Genomic DNA, 14720 nt, shown 5'->3' with positions numbered 1-14720 from the left:
TGGATGCTGACTGCACAGCTGTGTGTGGTGTGTGCAGTGCCATTTGGTGGAAGACAGCAATTGGTTTTCCTGATCTTCCTGCAAATCCCTGTGTAGATGGGTGCGTTGAGGGAGCAGAATGCTGTTGGAAGGAGGCAAGAGAGGACACTGAGAAGTGTCCCTACACCTCTCTCTCTGCTCACAGCAGGGAAAAGTAACAATAGGAAAAAGGGCAGATGAGGAAAGTTGGTTACCTTCATTTAGACAACCTGAGGACGTGAGCATGAATGACAGACCTGGGTCTTGGCGAGTGGGAGGGAGGTAGAGGTGGGTGAGACACCTGATCAATAAATGGTTGTCCAAGGGTCATGCTAGAAGCCAGTATGAGGCTGGGAGGGGTAGTGGACACAGGGAAGAACCGGCTGGGTTCGACAGACGAGGTAACTTTCCTGCTTTGGGGAGGGGAAAGGACATTTTAGGCAGAGAGACGAGTTAAAGGAAAGACATGGAGGTTTCATAACAACACTAGAAATGTTGGATTTTCTCCCATTTGAATTGCAAATTGGACTTTCAAGCTTTTCTTTGGACGTCTGCTAAATATTTATTTCCCTTTCTTAAGCATGCATTTAGAATTTCATTTATTCATGAAGAGCAGATCTCGTCCTTCTAGGACACTCAGTACAAATATAAGACCCTCTAGTTGATGGCTCCTGAACCAATGGGGCCTCTGAGGTACATCACTAACTAGAAAGTTTATCTTCTCACGCCAACTATTAATACTCACTTCATTTGAACCTGCTTAGTGCAAATGGGCAAAATCACCTACCACTGACAATTTCTCCTTTGTTCCCGTAAGCTATGGGCTACAGAGATTTGATGTTTCCTTCGGCTGGGTCTTTCCTCGCCTTAGGAAGGTGCCACCTGCTTTTCTACCTCATGGCTCTCCTTGGTCCTAGGGGTCTTACTCCACTTTGAGTTTAATGGGATGGAGTTGGGGAATCCAGATTCATTGGTTATGATGCTTGTTTAAGGAGTAAGCCCCTGTAATCACATTATGCTGGTACCAACTTCTGAGCTACTGCTGAAACAAAAGGAATAGGAGCAAGCATTTGAAACCCCCTCACCACTGGGACAGTCACTGGAAAGGATGTATTTGCATTTGAGTCAGACCCTACAAATGGACTAAGACAGGGTGTGTAAGAAAGCTAGTGACTGGTGCCCTCTAAAGCTCTCTGAGGAAGCCGACAGGGAAGCGCTCAGGTTTTTCTTTACAGATTACACAGCTACAGTGTGTAAGAGTGGAAGGCGGCACGTCACTCACAAGGATGCAGGGCTATCAACAGCACTGAGGAGTGAACCGAGGAGTGAACCGCCGTAGTTCCAACACTGCTCACCCGGCCTCAGGCTGCCCCAGCTGGCTTAGCGCCCCCGATGGGCGGGGGTACAACCAGCTACTTCGGGCCTGCTGGTCCAGCACATTACTTACTCGCCTTTTCTCTTTATTCCAGTATATGTTTGAGTGTTTCTCATCATCTGAAGAAACTATCTTTAGCTAAAGACGTGTGTATTTAAAAGGTGAAACAGCTCAGCCAGGCGTGGCTCAGCGGGGGAGCGTCAACCTAGGGTCCAGGAGATCTCGGTTCGATTCCCGGTCAGGGCACATGCCCGGGTTGTGGGTTTGATCTCCAGTCGGGGGTGTGCAGGAGGCAGTTGATCAATGACTCTCATCATTGACATTTTTCTCTCTCTCCCTCTCCCTTCCTCTCTCTGAAACCAATAAAGATATATTTAAAAAATAAATAAATGGCAAAACAACTTTTTACATACAGCTGCTAATTTAGGAGGCCCAAATTATTCTAAAATACTCCTCAGTAGTCATTCATCAAGTTTTGATACACACCAGGGGGTAAACCATAGCCGGCAGGCCCATGGCCTGTGTTTGTAAACAGTTTTATTGGGACACAGCATCATTCATTTGTTCACATGCTGTCCACGGTTGCTTTTCTCCTACAATAGCGGAGTGGTTGTAACAGATACTGTCTGACCTGCAAAGCTTGACAACCTCTGGGCTATACCAAAAGATCCCAATCTGAGAAGGCTAAAAAAAAAAAAAAAATTTACACACACACACACACACACACACACACACACACACACACACAAACTGTTCTCAGGAAAATAAGCAACCTAAAGAACATGTCCCCCAGTACTCAAGCCACACCAAATATGAAGGGTTACAAATATTCAGATTTTATTATAAATAAAATACTGGTTTTTTTAAACATACAAAATGCCAAGTGTTGCATTTTATTCACCACCCTGGAGAGCAAGACTGTAGAAATGAAGGCAAATGAAGACTGTAAAGTGAAGGCACATGTAAAAGGGCCACAGTTGGAACTAAAAACAAAATCCCAGGGACCAGCTGTCCATGCCCCTGATACCCAGCATTCCGCAGCAGCCACCCTGTCAGTTGTATTATGTAAAATACAGGTAACTGGAACTATACAATAAAATAATGGCTATATTGCAGGAGTGTAATCAAGGTATTGTCTTATAAAGAACCTTTATTTTAAAAATAAAATTCTGTTTAAAAATATACCACACAAATGGAGGAGAAAAGGGAAAAAAAAAAAAAAAAAAAGCCAACAAAATCGAAAAATTTCACTGTGGCCTAAGATGTACTAGACCCAGAGGCTAGATGGAAAGCTACCCTGGCAGTCCATCTCAGGCTTTTTCCTGCGACCTTGACCACAGCTTCTGGTAGGAAATGGCCACTCTGCAAGAGGAACTAGCTAGGAAACACTGATGTGACAACTTGGCAAGAAACAGCCATGCGTCCTGGGATAGCAGAGGAGACCTGAGAGAAGCAAGAGTGAAGGCTTAGGGGTATGCCAAGCGAAGGCATATGGAGTCAGCTGTATGCGCAAGGGGAGATGGGAAGGCGCAGAGCTGAGCTACACGGCTCTCCTGCTCTATCCCTGCTGCTGTGCACTCTCCCTGACGCTGGGTGCTCTCAGGAATCATGCAATCTCTTATCAGACTGACCGATCCGGCTCCAACCACTGCAACGGGCAGTTCTAGCTCATTCCTGGCTACAGCCACATTGATGCTGAAGGTATCGTTCTGCAGAGTTTCCTCGCCCCACCATACCCTGGCAGCCTGGCGTCCCTGCTCTGGAGCAGGCGTTAAGAGCACCACCGTGCTGCGGCCCAGGGTCACCAGGGCTGCAATGGAACCGGCGGCGGGGCACCTCTTGACACTGGCTGTGTGTGGAGGAAAGCGGGCTGATGTTAATGTTAGGGAATGGGCGTGCTGCAAACACAAGGCGAAGAGCAAAGGGCCGGGGAACAGGTACAATCCGAAGAACTGCAGATGGCAGGGGAGGAGGTAATCAGACACGGTGTGCCGGGGCGGGGAAAAGTGGAGTGAGGGAGTGGACACAGTGCCATTCTAGAAAGAGGACCGGGTATATTTACATAAACTCCTTACTCTATGATCATGATAAACAAAAAAACATTCACACAAAAATATAAATTTGAAATAATTAATAGCACCAGTGTGTCAGATAATAGTTTCTTTCCCCCGCTACGCAAAGTACAAAGTTGCATAGTGTTAAAGGCTATATATGAGTCTCAAAGGCAGGTTGGTAGGAAGAAGGGGTCGTGTGGCAGGGAACTGTCACATGGTGATCTTAAAAGAAAACCACAGAGCTGAAGATCAAAAGTTGAGAAGCCCACTAGGAAACTCCACGGAAGGGTCTTCCCTCGACACTCAGAGGGAAGGGTCAGAGTGGGTTTGAATCACAACGTGCAGGAACCAGATGGTGCTGGCAGCTGTGTCAACTATTGAGTGCAAGTATTTGCCACCTGGATTCGGCAAACCACGTGTTTTGAGAGATTCTAGAAGATGGGAACGTCAGAAGAAAATTGAGGCGATGGGTCAAATGCTTTGTCTCTTCCCAATGGGAAAAAAAATGGACATATGGGATCCTGACAATAAAAATGGACCTAAGTTTTATCCCTTTGCTAGAAAAGACGAGGGCTTGTTTTTCTTTTGTTTTATCTGTCAAGATCTTAGGGACCAACTGTTCTCTGCCAGATAACACTAGTTCCCATACTAACATACTAACAAAGCTCTAGGAATTAGATTTGGGAAAAAAACAACTTTAGTGGTTATCATATCCCTATTTCTTCTGCATAAATTCCATTTGTAGGAATATCAAAAGATGTCTAGTGGCGAGCCCATCCAGATTTAAGTTATCAGCTGCCCAAAGATCTGAAGAAAGTTTATCTTCCTAGTCAATTATGAACATAGGAGATGTTCGGCCTACTTTCTGCAGTCTCACATTCTCCTGGAGACTGTCATAAATAATTGCATCCTTACCCGTGGATGGCTCAGTGTCCTATACTCAGAGTAGCTAAAACAACTGGTGATGGCTCTTGACATTCTAAAGGACCAATACCTTTGGCACAGGATGTTTAGTTACTTTTGCTTAAGAGGAGGAGGGGCAGGAGATGTAGATGCATTTTCTTTAGCTATAGACCGGATATACTGGCCATCACAACGCTACTATGAGCAGCCAAACTTTTCCTTCATAGAAACAAGAGTACTGAGACTGAGGAGGTTCTGCTGGCACCAGAGAGAGAGGGAGGGCTACTTGCTCAGCCTCGGCATACAATGGTTCCCACGGAGAGCATATGCCACTGTAGGAGGCCACGTCCTTGCCCAGCTCAGAAGGGAAAGTGGGTAAGGGAGCGCCGTAAGTGGAAGAGAGACTTTATTAGATAAAACCCTTTGTTCCCGATTCACGATGTTTAATTTGCTTCTCTTTAAAACTTTGTGACTTTTCTTGGTTCAAAAGGACAGTGGTGGAGAGCAGCAGAGAAGTGGGGGTCTGAAAATGTCATCTTTGTGTTAAGGCACCTATGGCCTCACAGCGGCTCCCCGGCGGGAGTACTGCCTTCCAGCCCTAAAAGAAGGCACTAGGGCTTTTCGATGGACGGGGTGTTGAAGCAGCCAGTTGGTAAGGTCTTCCTGATGTCCTCCAGGTTGCGGATGTCCTTCATGATCTCCTCGATATCTCGGTTATAGTCCATGATGGCGGCCTCCTGCTTCCTGGCTTCATTCTCCAGGCTGGACACTTTCCTGTCCAGATCGCTGACTTTCATTTCTTCTTTGGCTTTGTTCAGGGTGCCTTCGATCTCATTGAGCTTGTTCAAGTCCACTGTTTCCAGCTGCCCTGTAGAGTCAGAGAGGACACAGAAGAGAACAGGTACATTCTGTAAGGACTGTAACTTCTCCACAAGTACCCACTAGCCCCTTTACAAAGCCCCGCAGCTGCCACCATGAAAGGCGACCTGTGAACGTGATTTGTTCCTGTCGTACAAGGGCATCAGCAATGCCAGCCAAGCACCGACACTGACCTAACCTGGCAGGAATGGGGAGAACATATAATGAATACTGGGCTGGATGTTTTTTTCCTGAGAAAATGGTTTCAAAGTACACAGCTACCATGTTCTAGACCTTAAACCTCACTTGTGGTTTTGAAGGTCATCTGGTGACATTTAATACCTTTTTCATGTTTACATATGTAATCTGTGTGCCATTTTAGTGCGATCTAATGTACACAAATGTACACAAAAACCTTTGAGCTACAAGCCTAAGCCCTTAGCACAGAGATTCCAGGGAAGCCGGGCTGGTTCTGGGAGTCATGTGCTGCTCTCAGGAGTCAGACACTATGAGGAGCCCTCCCCTGGAAAACGGCCAGGGCTGAAATGCTGAAATCAAAGCTTCACTTTAAAATTAGCAAGAAAAAGAGGTTCTTCCACAAGGAACCGCTTCTGCAACAATGAAAGCAGACATCCGTAGAAATCAGCACTTTATGCCTGCTGTACTTGATTCATTTCTCACAAGGCCATTTGACATCAGCAATTCTCAGATGTTTAGTAATTTGCCCAAGTTTGCACAGCTTCTGGGCAACAAAGCAAAGATTCCAACCCAAGGCCGACGAACTTTAAAATCCAGCTCTTTCTTCCACAAAAATCTACCTCTTTAAGCTTACTTTCATTTTCAAACCCATCTGCTAGCACACAACTTATTTTTCTTGACATTTGAGACAGATAAAAAGTATACGCCCCCCCCCCCCCCCCCAATCCCACAAAAACACTGACCAAACTTTAAAGGCCAGGACATGAATGGCATGCCTTGGGCAGAGCTGTGCTACTAGAGCACCTCACTTTACGATGAAGCTGATGACAAAGGAGATCCGACGTATAGCAAAGCCTGCTCTCTATCAAATTGGATTAAAAGAGGGATCCAATGTGCTTATATTGCCTTGAAAATCAAGCCTTTTCTTGCTTTTGGCATAAGTGTCACCTTGTCAGATTATCCTTCGATTGGCAAATGAAGAGAATTCCAGGCAGTGATGTCATGACCAGCTGAAAGTGTCCTTTTATCTTATCACTGAAATCCTTTAAAGACACTGCCAGCAGGATAAGCTAAGGATAATCACTGTTCAATTGTATCATAAACCTCAACCTTAAATGAGCCATCCCTGCTGGCAGCAGGTCTCCAAACTTCTGTGAGTCCTCCAACCAAGGTCAGACTCAGGACTGAGGTCAGATTCCATGCAAGGACCTCGTAAGTATTTATTGAATGAACACAACCTAAAGTCAGATTCAGTTCATACAATATTCACATCATAATATAATATCTGTTTTCGAATCAACTACATCAGATCCCAAGAACACTACAAAAAATTCAGTGGTTGCCTAAAATGACACTATGGCTACTCACCCAGCTGCTCCAAGAGGTCATTAATAAGTTTGAGGAGGCTGGAGGCGGAGTTCTTGGCCTTTCTGGCATTGAGCTCGGCTTCCTGAGCAGCCTGAGAGGCCTGTGGGGGAAAAGCATAAATGATACAAATAGTCCTGGCTGTATGTTTTCATCTTCTTGAAGTATTTCTTCCCCAGTGAGCCAACAAATCTAATTTTCAGATGCTTTCCCCTTTCCCAACTCATAAAACCACACTCTCTCACTGTAGGATTTTTTTGAGGGTGGGGTGTGATACCTTCATGTTGAGGATGTTGCTATTTTTAATTCATGTCACAGTCATGAATAGGAGCGCAGTATGCCTACATAATGGTATAGTTGTATTTCAAAGAGCAACATCATCTCCTTTTCTCACTCTCTCACTCAGGAATACCTGGAGGTGTACTCATAATAAAATCCATCAAGCAGAAACGAGTTATTTTTAAAGAATGAACATAAAAGCTACATTTTTAGACCCAAAACAGGACACTCTGAGGGACTTGGTTATTAGAAACGTCCTATTCTCAGAAAATGTTCATAATCAAGTGACGTTCTTCTATAATTGTCTCCCTGACCTGCAAATACACACACACACGCACACACACACAGGACCAAAACAATTTACATTTTAAAAATCAACCAAAGGTAAATATATTTGGGAAAATTCCAGGGAACCTGAATAAATACACTTGTGCATGAGTCACAGGACATGGCCAGGGAAGAGGAAGTGTCCAAATATCAGAACAGATGCTCTCAGAAATAAATCTCTCAGGATCCAAAGAGTGGCTTTGAGTTCCCTGCCACAAAATTGTTTTTTCTAGTTTTGGGATCAAGACAAAGAAAATTTTTGGATATAACCAGTGTCAAAATTTTAAAAAGTAAAAGAAAGCAAGGGATAAGAACCTTCACGAATCAATGATTAATCTCTGTTCAAACCACAGCCAGCCATTCCTCCTGAGCGTTCAGAGGCTGTTCTGTGCACATAAGGGCTGAGCTGAGGCTGCTGAGAGCAATACTGCTGCACTGACCCTGCTGCCCCTCTTTCAGGAACCCTGCATAATTTTGGTTAAAAAAATAAAAAACATGTTACGGACTCAAACAATACTGGCCCAGTGCTGGCCTTGCAGGACTGATAAAAATATATAGATGGGATAGTGTATGTGATGGTGATCTGTGCTCCTTAGAAGTTATTTACCAAAAGGAACAAAAAATGGATCTTCTTTCCGCCCTCTGAATTGAGTCCATACCCTTTTTTGAAGCTTATAAAGAATACAGCCTTGCCCTAGCTGGTTTGGCTCCATGGTTACAGCGTCGGCCCGCGGACTGAAGGGTCCTGGGTTCGTTTTGGGCCAAGGGCATGGACCTCAGTTGCAGACCTGATTTCCGGCCTCAGTCAGGGCGCATGCAGGAGTTAACCCTCTCTCCCTCTCTCTCCCTCTCTCTCCTGCTCTTCCCTGCCCCTTCCACTCTGAAAAGCAATGGAAAAAATATCCTTGGGTGAAGATTAAAAAAAAAATACAGCCTTCTCCTTCTTCCAACAGGCTCTAAACTAATGTTCCTACAATCAGATTACAGATGAAATCCAGAGACCCTCAACACACATGAGAGAGACCTATTTTTGCTATATGGGAATTTCCACTTGAGCCACACCTTGCTACGGAAAATGAGGACAACTCAAAATAAAAAACTAAGAAAAGCATAATAAAATAGGGTGTTTGCACAGGGATGCTTCCTGTTATCATTTCCTTAAGGTATTCTTTACCTAGATAAACTGGCTAGTATTTCTCCTTTCCATCCCAAGGTGGAAATGGCCCACAGTGAAGAGCCCATTTTTTAGCAGGAGTGCACGAAGGGTCCCTTCCTCTCACTGAAAGTGCACATTAAACAAATTCATGTCTATCATTTCTGTGATTGTAATCAGGTGGAATCGGGAAGGAGTATTTCCACTGTGACTTCATTAAAGTCTTTCAAAAGCAAAATACAGCATAAACAGAAAAATGGACCTGAGTTCTTGGTTGGGCTCTGCATTCACAAGTCAACTTTGTTACAAACAGTCACACAAAAGGCAAAAAATCATTGACTGGGATGTAAGTTTGGTGTTTTGCCAGGTTCAAAAATGTCCTTTTATACAAGAAACTGGTCTTTGCCTGTAGGGAGCAAGTGGCTGGGAGAACAAGAGTAGGAAGGAAATGAACTTTTCATTGCATCCTTCTTTGTTCCTTTTTGATTTTAAACCCTCTATGAATTACCCATTCAAAAATATAAGCACATATACTTTGAAATATCCTAAAACCTCAGATGTGCAAAAGAATGTTTCGATTTTAACTGAGAGCAGATTTGGGACAGGACAGTTGTGCAATGACCTGGCAGAAAAAGCTGAATTCTTTGTCTTCTATGTAAGTTACTAACCCAATTATTGGCTAGAAAACACAATGAAAAACGGAAGTCCATACGAAAGAGACCCTTTTTTATGAAATGCCCCTCACTTTCTGCCCATGAGCAAGTATGTCAGCGTCGCTTACCATCCCCGCCATCATCATATCCTGGTCGGCATCATCTTGTTTTCTCTTCAGCTCCTTTTCCGCTTCCTGCAGTTGTTTCAACATATTGTTCACCTCGTTGTCCAGGTCTGTCACTTCTGCAAAAGTCCGTTCAGCTTCTGCCTTGGTGCTGGTAGCATTCTAGGCACAAAATAAATGGTTTTTAAAAAAAATAGCTTTCCCACTCCTTCACCTGTCAAATGGCTCAAAAATACAATCCAGAAAGAACACAGCAGGAATTTACACTGTATATTGACTTATGATATCATTTATTCTTGTCTCCTCTTAATTAATCCTTAAAACTTCAGGTTCTATCACTACTGTTTTTAGCTGAGGTCAGTTTAGTATAGAGCTGTTTAATGCTGAACATTTAAATGGGGTGCACTTTCCACCACATCGTATCGATTAGATTCTTTCACTTGGATAAATTTTAAACTCAAAGCTGGCCTTGTTCTACTTGGCAGTTCATCATAATGTACGAAAAGGCAGCAATCCTGAAACAGGAGTATTTTATACAATACAGTTAAGCTGAAACTGACTATTCTAAAGAGACTAAAAAAATGTGTGTGATTCTCCAATATGTAATTTTAGAATCAGCACCAATCCTCCTTTCAATAAAACAAATAGATTGACCTGTAGGTAGGAAAAAAGTCAGCCTAAAGAAATCTTTCTTTACAGTGAGTAGAAGACTCCAGTAACAGCAGCTACAGAAATTCTAAATAGATGGGGCTTATATACGGCAACATACTTGAATGAGCAGCTTCAAAGGTGTACTGACTTGGCACTCTATATAAGATTGAAAAAAAAGGTCAACTGTCCAGGTCAAAGAACTGTGCTTATTTAGGAAGTCTAATTTTTTTGTAGGAGGGGACTCTATGGGTCCCCAAAGCCACCTATATACCTACTCACAACTCAGACCCTGCCACTGAGACAAGTAGACATTTTAGAGTCAAAGACCCTTTCAATGGTTCTCCCTCCTCAATCAGTGTGGTTACCTACTCTGATGCCTAGTAAAAAAATAAACGACAAGGTTAGTTTAAGATCATTTTACTGGAGTGGAAGGAAAAATTTACGAGGGCTCTTGGGGGTATGGAAAGAAAAGAAAAATGACCAGAGAAACGCACAAGCAAAGACTTTGTTCGAGAAGAGGCAAGTGCACACCTTCTGGATGGCGCTGGCGATCCTCTCCGCCTCGTGGGCCTTGCTCTTAGCCTCGGTTGCGTCCGCGGCTGCGTTGCCCAGGGCCAGCTGTGCCTCCCTCGTCTTTTCATTGGCTTCAATTATGGTCTGGTTGATGGCAGGGATCCTCCTTAGTGCCTCCTCTGCAGCAGTCTTGTTATCATTCACTCGCTTATCAAAGTCTAAAATAAGTTCAAAGAATGCATGTGAACTAAACTTTCAACAAGCCAAAGGGAAGCTTTCCGGGAGCTGCGACTGAATTTTATGTTATGAACAATGAAAGTCAGGGGAGGAAAATGAAAGCAGCGTGGATCGAGATCTCAGAACAAAGCCCACAGCTCTACATGGGAGAGTCACAGGAATGAACATCTGTTTCTGACTGAGGGTCTTGGAACGGATCCCTCACAGATGGGGGGGGAGGTGACTGTATTATGTTTCATACTGTGCATGATCAGAGATTCTCATGGTAAAAATTAAGAAAGAAAAAGGATCTCGCCCTTGTGGAGGAAGCATACAAACTGACCCTGCTATTTGACCCTTTCATACCTTTCAGGTTGTTGAGAATGTCGTTGGCTTCTTGTAAGGTATTTCGCCCCCTTTTAGCAGCTTCCTCTGCAAGAGCCTTGGCAGCATCAGCTCGGGCTAGGAGTTGGTCGGCGGTCTGCAAACACATGGCTGATCAGAGGCCAAACTGGCCACAGTGAACACCCTGTCTCCTAACAGCTCAGGCACCTCCAGGCAGCCGCCCTGAGACTTGCCAGCACCCAGCCGGCTGGGCCTGGGCATCCCGCATAAATAAGGCCCTCCTCTGGAAACTTCATGGTTTGTGCCTCTGCAACTGTGGTGACATTACACACGCAGCTTACACTTGGACGGTTCTAAATTTTGCCCCAAGGAATGAAGCGATCCACAAATCAAACCGACCTGCTGTTCGACCTTGCCGCTCTCCAGAAGTTTCTTCACTTCGAATTCCTTCTCTCTCATGTCATCTCTGAGGTCCTCATAATCTTTTAACTTCTGATCAATCAGACGGTCGAGATCCTCAGCTTCCTTCTTTATCTTATTTGCCTCCTTCTGTGAAAAGCAAGTAAGATCATGCCATTTTAGATCAAACAAACCGATGAAAAGGTAGGCGGAGTAACGCTATAATACTTAATACTCAATAGGTATTTTTAACAGAAGACATGGACCTTTTTTTAAAAACTGAAGTATACTTTCCACATGGTGAAATGTATAGCGCTTAGTTCGATGAATCTAGACAAATATATTTACCTGTAACCAACACCCCAATGAAAATGCAGAATAATTCCACCCCAGGAAATTCCCTTGTATCTCTTTCCAGTCAGTTTCCACACCCGCCTTTCCAATAATACAGCTGCTACTGGTCTGGTTTTTATCATCATCGTTGAGTTTGCCTACTGTCAAATTTCACATATGTGGAATCATACAGTATGTACATGTCTGAAGAGACCTAAACCTTTACGGTAAAGATCAAGTCAATGCCTCTGGTGTAAGAAGTGTAATGCAATGAATTTCAACTTTAATGTAAAAATTACATATATATATAATTTATCCAGAGTGTGGTATGAGGACTCATGATTAGAGTACAGATGAAATAAAATAATACTACCAATTCCAAAATATTTTACCTGGCCCAGAGCATCCTGATATATTTATTTTTGTTTTTTCATTTAAACCATTCTCTTTTATATCTCTCTCGTTCTCAACCGGGCAATGCCTGGGGGTGATGGTCTAGGCGTACTCTGCTTTAATTAATCCAAATATATTATAATCTGGATTTATATTAAAGATTTAGGAGTGACTACTCATATCACTAAAGTAGTCTTTGCTATTTAATGTGTATAATCACAGGATTCTTTACCTCAATCAGTTCTATTATAAAATAGAACTAAAACAGAACTCCACTTTACCAGTGAGTCCGTGGGCCGACAGTGAAGGTAGGTACCAGTGACAGGTGTAGGACAGTCAGAATAGCTCTTACCCCGACTCTGTGTGTGTTTGGGGGTGACGGTGGGGGCTGTGGGTGGGTGACAGCAGTGACAACCAAAGCCCCATGCATACAGGCTGTCAATCCCGTACCTCCAGGGCTTCTGAGTCCACGGGCGACAGCTGGGACACGCTGGCATAGATCTCCACAGCTTTCTCACCAGCCCTTTTGGCCTCCTCATGCACTCGTGCAGCTTGCCTCTCCAGATCCTGCGAGATGTTCTTTGCTTGTTCATACCTAAGGAACAAGAGAGGCGGCTTCATGAAAAATTCAGTTGCTTTTCGCACCTTTGTATTAACCAGATTCATTTTGGTTTAAAACCAAGGAAGGTAGAAGTAAGACAAAATTTCAGTACTTTATTTTATTGTGTTTAAACAGATATAGGGCTTTCCGTATGTAAAAGGAACTGTAGAGGTTTTGTAAGTTATTAAGTATGTCTATTCTTGGAAATAAAAAATAACCATGGGGAAAAAAAATCACTATGATAGTATTTCCAAAACCTCAAAGAAAATGCCACCTGAAAATGCTATTGTTTAATACCAACATAGGTGAAATTTATATTTCATCTCATCAATCCTTTTCATAACATACAGTTTACCTTATACTTTCTCACATCAGACATTTTTAAAATATTTGTAACTTAAGTGTATTTTCTGTTATAATGCTTTCCTTTTCTGTTTTCATTTATGCAAAATTTTAAGTATCATGGCTAGTCTTGTTACCATTTTCTGCAGTTACAGTAATTGGATCAAATCAAATCTCCACGGCCCTACATTCCCTCCTCTCATCACGGCACCATTTGAAAAGCATGATAGACAAAAGAAATCTTACTGAACGCATGCCCTGAATCCGCCGGCATCTGCTCTTTCATCAAACTGGTGTTACTTACAAGAACAACTGAATGCCTATAAGCCACTTTTAAATTTCACTCACTTTCTATTAAGCTCTTCAATCTCAAATGCTGTTTGGTTTTCTCCTGCCAGTGTCTTCAAAAGTAGATTATACGCCTCAGTTGATGTGTCATTGGCTGTCTTTGCCACTCGGACAATGTCATCAGCTTCTTGTTTATGGCTGTATAACATATAAGAAAAAAATAAACCATGAAACAGAACCATCTAATGGGGAAAGAAGTAGAACTTAGGTAATGCTTACCTTATTACCTATACTAGTTATATATACATCTACAAATATTGGAAAATCTTATAAATTTGAAATTTTGCAACCATTTCAGTGGGTACAAATAGCATTCGATAATCTGGGGACATGATATTTTCCAAGAAAATGAACGGCAGAAAATTTATAGGGGCAAATGTTTATATTTCTTCAAAAACTTACTTATAATTAGTTAGGAGCGATTTACATATAAAACCATGTATGCTAGCAAGAACTCATGTATCTCTCATAAACACAAATCCCACACTTAATCTGTGTAATCATTACTCTGGTTCAGTTGCTACACAGTCATGAAAGAGCTTTGACTACTCAGATTTCTCCCATGCAACCCAGTTACTGGCCAGGAAGCAACTCGACATGAAATGGCAAGGAGCCCACCAACAGGCTCTCCAGCCGAATACTGCATTTCAGCTGGGCAACCGCTAAGGTTTTTCCTTTACCTCGGAAATTTCATATTACACTGTCACACTGTAATAGGTAGCCATTCTTTTGGGTATGATAAATTTTCCTTCAAATTCACGAAGTACACTGGAATTTAACAGATATCCCAGACCTAATTTTCTTGGGAGCTTTCCATAATGTTTTCAGCTGTCTTCTTTCCATCAGAAAATCCATCTATGAAACCATGAATGTGCTATGAACTAAATGACACAGCTCACACATTCACATTCACAAATAACAAAGAGAGCACTTGTTTAAGCAAGATGCCAGTGTAAGTGCTCTGGACACTGAGGCTAAAATTCCACCACCAGCTTACTTAAGCACCCATGAGGTCAACAGCTGTTCTGCAACACATTCAACGAACGTTCACTGAGTGCTTACTATATGCCACACGTTGTTTTAGGCTCTGGGGTTTTAGCAGTGAGTAAGACACAAAAACATCTGCCTTCACAGAGCATCCATTCCAGCAATTTAATTAAAAAAATTTTTAAATTTGATGCCCTCTATCATTTAAAGTCCTCTTAAGAAATTACATTACATTTAATTTTTTAAAAATTAAGAATGAAATGGTGTATTTTCTTTGGCTGACT

General features: G+C 42.7%; 1 protein-coding gene across 1 annotated transcript in view; it reads right to left on the bottom strand.

Moving 5' to 3' along the window:
* Nucleotides 1-2206: 2206 nt before the first annotated feature.
* LAMC1 (laminin subunit gamma 1) overlaps nt 2207-14720 on the bottom strand; it is a 98526-nt gene continuing 86012 nt past the window's right edge. Inside the window, exons 21-28 of the mRNA XM_016224622.2 lie at nt 13450-13587; nt 12609-12753; nt 11433-11582; nt 11055-11169; nt 10491-10690; nt 9312-9470; nt 6775-6874; nt 2207-5218 (exon numbers count right to left, since the gene is read on the bottom strand). Of these exons, the coding sequence (XP_016080108.2) occupies nt 4962-5218; nt 6775-6874; nt 9312-9470; nt 10491-10690; nt 11055-11169; nt 11433-11582; nt 12609-12753; nt 13450-13587 (1264 nt within the window). The 3' untranslated portion in view covers nt 2207-4961. The remainder of the gene's footprint in view (nt 5219-6774; nt 6875-9311; nt 9471-10490; nt 10691-11054; nt 11170-11432; nt 11583-12608; nt 12754-13449; nt 13588-14720) is intronic.

This window comes from Miniopterus natalensis, chromosome 19 (genome assembly GCF_054644295.1).
Source record: "Miniopterus natalensis isolate mMinNat1 chromosome 19, mMinNat1.hap1, whole genome shotgun sequence".
In the NCBI taxonomy this organism is placed as follows: Eukaryota; Metazoa; Chordata; class Mammalia; order Chiroptera; family Miniopteridae; genus Miniopterus; species Miniopterus natalensis.
This window is presented reverse-complemented; position numbering and strand designations above follow the sequence as displayed.